Raw genomic sequence first — 6,780 nt, 5'->3', positions numbered from 1 at the left:
ATGAAGGACAGAAATGCATTTTTCTGTTCGTCGAAAAGAGTAGCCGTTTAATACTTAAAAATATATGGATATCAGCTAACACATATGCCATGAAATAATCTACTAGACAGTTTCAAGCGAAAACCACAAACATTAACATTTGGACCAATTTTAATACTAGAGATAATAATAATAATAATAATAATAATAAGAAGAAGAATCCTCATCATCATCTACTGCATGAATCTGGTTTTTGTTGTTTATCTTTTTTTTTTCCCTTAACTAAATGTATGTACCACACAGGTTTTCCTTCTAGATTCATGATAATTGAATTAAAATTTATATTGTATGACGCAATGGAAGACAATTGGAACACCAAATCAATAGGGTAGATGGAAAACAATATTTAACAAGAGATTCTCCTATTGTTTAGACGTTATATATGGTTAAAGATAGAACAGAACAACACCTTACAAAAGTCTTGCTAATATAGTAATTTGTGTGGTATTTAATGTGAACATGATGTCTCAATAAAAAGCTATACATTTTTGTTTCTCACTGCACGTAAAACGTTTATTTCGTTTAAATAGGTGTACTTTGTCAATCAATGAAAGATTTATCAATTGTTTTTTATTATTTGATTTTGTTATAACATTATCACAATTATCATTTAGAATCATATATTTAAGTTAAGTAACAGTGAAATGTATCCCCATGCATCCCATGAAGAGGTGGAAATTATGTTTCAATACCTGTTTGTCTGTATTTCCATCAATGCATAATGTACAATAAATCCTATACCATTAAATGCACAGACCTGAAACAGTTGTATATGATTGGGAATAGTCATTAGATGTTAACAGTCTTCTAATTAATTGTTAATTCTTTTAATCTAAGTATGGAAATATAAAATTTGTGTTGTACCATTTTTAGGTCATGGCAATAGCATATACTTGGGATTTTGTGTTATTCTCTAGTCTTGCCCAGGGATGGTCCCTTATTAATATGCATCCGTTCGATCATAAATTGGAAACTGTTGCAATCACCAGTCAATAACCACATATGGGTGTTTAGGACATGCGACAAAACTAGACATACCGATATATCCAAAAGAGAAAATGGGACATTTCCTTTACTTTGTGGGCTTGCCTGGAGCTATAACTTACAACCACTTGAGATCCACGCCTTCTAACCATGCATTATTTCAACGACAAAAGAAGAAATCTTACACATTTCCATTACAAACCCCGAGCAATGATACATACTGTTGGGTTATGACTTCGGCTTTGCTGTGGTTCCCAGCATATGTTTGCTGTGTTAGGTTTATTACATTTCTATTTAGTTTCATCTTTCTCCGTAATTGATGGTAAGAGTTTGAGCCTATGTGACCAATTTTATTTTTATAAAAACACGTTTACTTGGATTGGAGTTCATGTCTTTGATTCGCCCCCACCCCCCAGCATAAACATTCTTTACCTGATATTCCTTAAGTTTAAGCAAATAGGCTAATCTTGTATACGGATTTGATAACAATGTCCATTGTGTCGTATGTCTGAACAAGCTTCCACTGTAGGAAGAGTTCTAATAATCTATATAGTAGTGACAGCACATGTTGTTTCTGATCTTATCATGAACTCGTAATCAATACATTGACTTTAATTCTCCATTTAGTCCTTGTTGAAAAGTATCTTTCAAAACGTTGCTTAAATGAAAAAGAGTTTGACATTATACACCAGACTGATTAACCTATGAGTTTGTCATACCTTACGAAAATATTAGATTCTTAACTTTATTTGCCCAACAGTCTGAGCTTTCGCCCCATGTTAACTTTAGCTTTATGCGTTCGTTTGGGAAACTATCAATGGTCATCTTTAATAATTTGAACTAGGACTTCAGAATTCTTCTATATATTACTACCTGATTTGGCCATCCACCCAAGTCATTTTAGATAAATGCGCTTGGTATGTGTTTTGTAATAAAAATTATATATTTCAAAAATGTCAATTGGACAGCCGAAATGTCAATTGCTTTGTAAAAAAAAAACATGCGTCCGTCCCATATTTCAAACTTGGTGCTATTTTGGTACCAAATATTTGGAAAAGAGTTGATATAGACAATTTAACAAACCGATAAGGTTTACTCTTTAAGCTATATTGAGCCATTGTCACTTGTGATATAAGCATTTTGTTCACACATATACCACGAGTGTTTAGAAGAGAATACCCATCAAATATCTTTTTCACGCAATCATCCAGATGCCAATTTTCATATATTACTAAATGTTTATTCCCCATTTTGAGGGACTTCAATTTTAGTGTTTCCCATCGATGTTGCAGTATTATTTTACTTCTTAAGACTTTTTTCAGGTAGAGTGTCAGTTTCAGCAAAAGCTCCTAACTAATCTTGTACAATGGCGTAAATATTTGATAATTCTAGTGTTACGCCGTTATTATAGTCAGAAATATATGTATGTATATCGTTTAGAAAAAATAAGTATGACAGGTGATAAAAATTCAGCCATGCATTACACCAACCTGGCAATTAAATATTTGTATCAAACTATTTGCCACATTCACACAAGCTTTGACAGTTGCTTATATGGATTTTAGAATCGTAAGCAATTTACTTGTAACATATTTATTTACCAAGTTATAATAAAGTAAGCCCCTGCTAATAGTATCCAACACTTTGTAAAAGTCGGCAGAAAGAACATAAAACCTACCTCTTTGTTTCATTAAAAATATATATGAATGAGCGTAGGGCAAAATATTATTTACAGTGGAATACCCACTTCTAAAACCAGCTAGTTCATTACTTAAAATGTTGTTTTATTTATCCATGTATCTAATCTCCTTTAAAATGGAGGTAAATAGTTAGCTGACGACCGTTGAAAGACTAATCAATTTTCATGACTATTTATAATCTGCTTTTTATGAATAGATGTAATGACAGTCAACACTTTGGGAAATATCTAAGTTCAAAGTATTTATAGAACATAGATATTAAGATAGGCACCGTAAGATTTCTATGTGCCATATAAGTCATTGAAAAGGTCATCGATCTCAACTGGTTTACTCTATTTTATACATGTTTTGCCGTTCTAGTTCGGTCATCTTAACATCCAGATTTCATAGCAAATATTAGTTGTAGAAGGCAGTTAAGGTCTCACAAATACTAATATACAGGAAATTGATAATATTTAATAAATTCCGTCTTGGAGCAAGACTTCTTTTTCCTTTTCTTTCAAGACATATTTCTACAATTTCATTTTTTTAGTTTATATTTGTGTTTGCTGATAAAATAATATTTATTATTTAGATGCATATACATTGGATGTTTCGCAAGAAGCATGATTTTGTTCTCTAACATTCAACTAAGAACATGGTGTAGTTCTAACATTCAACCAAGAACATGATATAGTTGTAACATTCAACTAAAAGCATGAATTATTTCTGACATTCAACTAAAAACATGAATTATTTTTAATACTCAACTAAAATCCTGATTTAGTTCTAACATTCAACTAAGAACATGATGTAGTTCTAAAAATTAAATAGTACGTACAGTCATGGAGATGAATTTCCAATCAAATAATCATCCCTTTTATCAAATATATGGGAACTTGTGTCATTTTCTGGGCCGTGTCCATTTTTCAATAAAGGGGATGTTTACAAGAAGAAGCGGATCACTTTAATATAAAGTCTGACATAGAGAATCAGACATAAACGTTAATATCAAATTCACGAAACATGTCGAAAATGTGTTTTGCGAGTATAGGAGAAACTACTCGACAAGTTTCTCAAATTTCGTTTGAGCAGAACACGTTCTCGCACAGCGCTCACTATTGATTTTATTTTACAATACCGCAGATTAGTGTAGTTAAACATTTCGAAATACACGATATATATCAAACGCTTCTAAGTTTCTTTGTATTAAGTTTGTATGTACTTTGTCACATTATGAGAAGATTAGATTAGTTTATACTAGATAGATAGATAGATAGATAGGTAGATAGATAGATATACAAGTATATTATTATATAAGTATATTCATATATATAGTACAGTTCACATATCAGAAAGTGACAATATATACATTTGGCGTAAAATGCCACTGATGAGAATTATAAAGTTTTAACATCACTTGTCTTCGTAAAGACTTTTGACTGTCCTTCCTACCTACATCAGAGGATACAATATTTAAAGTCAGCCGTGTGGGGCATAATCTGTGTGAGACAAAGGATGCGTCTACACCAGTCACGTGGTATTGATCTAAACCAGGAAGAAAAATAGCTTATCATTAATAATGCTTACACCGACTGGGACACTCGATCAAGTCATGTACAAAACACCGTGCTCTTCCAGATCAAAAAGTCAAACTTTCAAAATTGGACATTATCAAAAATAATAGCACTATGGAAACAGTAGACGAATATTCACTGGGTTCAGATGAATTTAAAAGTGGAGAGAAGAACCAAATGGAGGGTCTCGACTGTCCACTGTGCTTGAACCAATTTAAATCACCAAGACAACTGTCATGCGCGCATTCCTTTTGCGAGGATTGTTTGCATTCTCATATAATAAAAACAGTGGTTAAAGAAAGATCAGAGAAAGGATTACAATGTCCAATCTGTGGCATAGCAGTTTTGTGCCCGGTTTCAGTTTCTGTTGACCAGTGGGCGTTTCATTTTCCGGTGAGCACCATTATACAACTTAATATGCCGAGCGACAAAACGAGTCAGTTGTGTGATGATTGTTATTCCGAGGATATCAGCAATGCAGCCACAGGATTTTGTGTTGTATGTAAAGAAGATATGTGCGTAGTTTGTATGAAAGTTCATAAAAGGCAAAAGATATCAAAGGATCACACATTTCTTACAATGGATGATTACAACAACATGCCCGAAAGAATAATCCAGTCTTCCTCATATTTCAAGTGTGATGTGCATTCAAAAGAAGACCTCATGTTTTATTGTAAAGATCATCAAGTTCCGTTTTGCTGTACGTGCGCCGTGGTAAAACATAAAAATTGTTTGCACGTGATCGAGTTAAACGAGAACATAGCTAGTCTTCTGCGCGAAATTGATTGTAAAACAATTTCAGCAACGCTAAAGAAATGTGAGGATCAAATTAAGACCTACATTGAGACTAATATGACAAGCCTCAGTAGTTTAGAATCCCAGGAAGACCTGGTGAAAGAAATCTGTGATTTGAGAAAGAAACTAAATCATGCTCTGGATGGTCTGGAGAAATGGGTGTGGAATGAATGGGAGAGAATTTATCATGTAGAACAAGTTAAAAAGGAAGAGCAAAACAGATCGTTTGATTCATTATTGGCTGCTATCAAAAACTCCGGTTTGCTTTACAGCGTTGTATGCAAGTACGGTTCGGATATACAGAAATATCTAATAGCAAAAATATTAATGAACCATCTCACATTTTACACAAACAAATGTGATGCGACGTGCACTCTAAATGACACCGCATTATTGCATGTTGAAATCAACCCAAAACTGAAATCAGTTTTGACAATGCCAAGAGGTGAGATTGCATCATTAAAGATGAAAAGAACAGAAGGAAATTTTTACGTAACAGAAGGATTCAAACCTCTTAAAGATTGCAAAGCGAGTTTCAAAGAGGTTATAGAGGTTAAAGGTTTAGATGACAAGGAACCAGGATTTACTGATCTTGTTTTTCTCTCAGAGTATCGTTTTTTTCTGTTGGATTTTGAGAACTACAGATGTTGTTTGGTGGATCTGCAATCAGGACAAATTATTAGCCATTACACATTATCTTACCAGGCTCCGATTTCTTCTTGTATAGTTGGAGACGACAATGTTGCTGTATCAATGTGTGATGAGGAAAATATGTTATGTGTCGTGCACTTGTTCTCTGTAGCAGACGATTTTATAACACCAGTCAAGAAAATAGTACTCAAAGATGTATGTTCATCTATTGCTGCAGTTAGCCAGGAGGAAATAGTAGTGTCGGGATCACATAAAGCGGGCAAGTACTACTGGAGCGTTATAACTTTAGAGGGAATGGAGAAAGTTTTCCGAGAGTTCGATGGTCATACTGGCGATACCTCCGTTACCTCTATGGCCCTCAATGCATTCAAATCACGCTTGTATATATCCGTACATGATGACAACTCTCTACATTGTTTCGGTATAGATGGTACAGTTTACTTCAGTCTTAGTGCTCATAAACTGGAGGGTCCTTCATGTGTTGACCTAGATAGAGATGATAACGTCTATGTTGTGGGATCTGACTCTGGCAATGTCTTTCAAATTTCACCAGATGGTGATGTCATTCAAATCATCACTGAAGGAATTCCAGCTGCACCATTTCGGATTCGCTTCAATACCGCTGGTGAAAGGTTTCTTCTTACGAACGAGCAAGATAGTAAATTACTAACACTAATTGAAATGAAATGAATATATAGTTAGTTGTTACACAAGAAGATGAAAATAATTTTAAAAAAGCAAAGCAAGTATGCTGATATTTTATAAACATTTGTGTTGTCACTGTTAATCATTACTCATATTCCACTCTTTGGGGAACTTTAATGCAATCTGACACGGCAAGATTGTACTTTCCTGATACATTTTTTGACTGAATTCATGATGATGAGATAGAGATATTTCATCATCCTTATGGATACAAAATGTTATAACAAATGTGTTAATTTGCACGTTAGACTGAATACCTTTCCATGTGCCAATTCATACAATTCGTTTAAGGAGGTATGGCAAACTCCCCGCCAGAGAAATGTACAATAATTTAATGTCAATCTGGTTTT

General features: G+C 33.7%; 1 protein-coding gene across 1 annotated transcript; it reads left to right on the top strand.

The window, feature by feature from the left end:
• The first annotated feature begins 5,131 nt into the window (after positions 1 to 5,131).
• LOC149787194 (uncharacterized) lies at positions 5,132 to 6,415 on the top strand. Its single transcript, XM_089976062.1, has one exon. It carries the CDS (start codon positions 5,132 to 5,134, stop codon positions 6,413 to 6,415), a length of 1,284 nt encoding a protein of 427 aa, XP_089832188.1.
• The last annotated feature ends 365 nt before the right edge of the window (positions 6,416 to 6,780 follow it).

Source organism: Sinohyriopsis cumingii, chromosome 12 (genome assembly GCF_028554795.1).
Source record: "Sinohyriopsis cumingii isolate HCF-2022 chromosome 12, ASM2855479v2, whole genome shotgun sequence".
Lineage (NCBI taxonomy): Eukaryota > Metazoa > Mollusca > Bivalvia > Unionida > Unionidae > Sinohyriopsis > Sinohyriopsis cumingii.
This window is presented reverse-complemented; position numbering and strand designations above follow the sequence as displayed.

What these genes read in the sequence shown, in the direction of transcription:
- LOC149787194 (XM_089976062.1), top strand. Translation starts at nt 5,132, where the DNA reads ATGACAAGCCTCAGTAGTTTAGAATCCCAGGAAGACCTGGTGAAAGAA.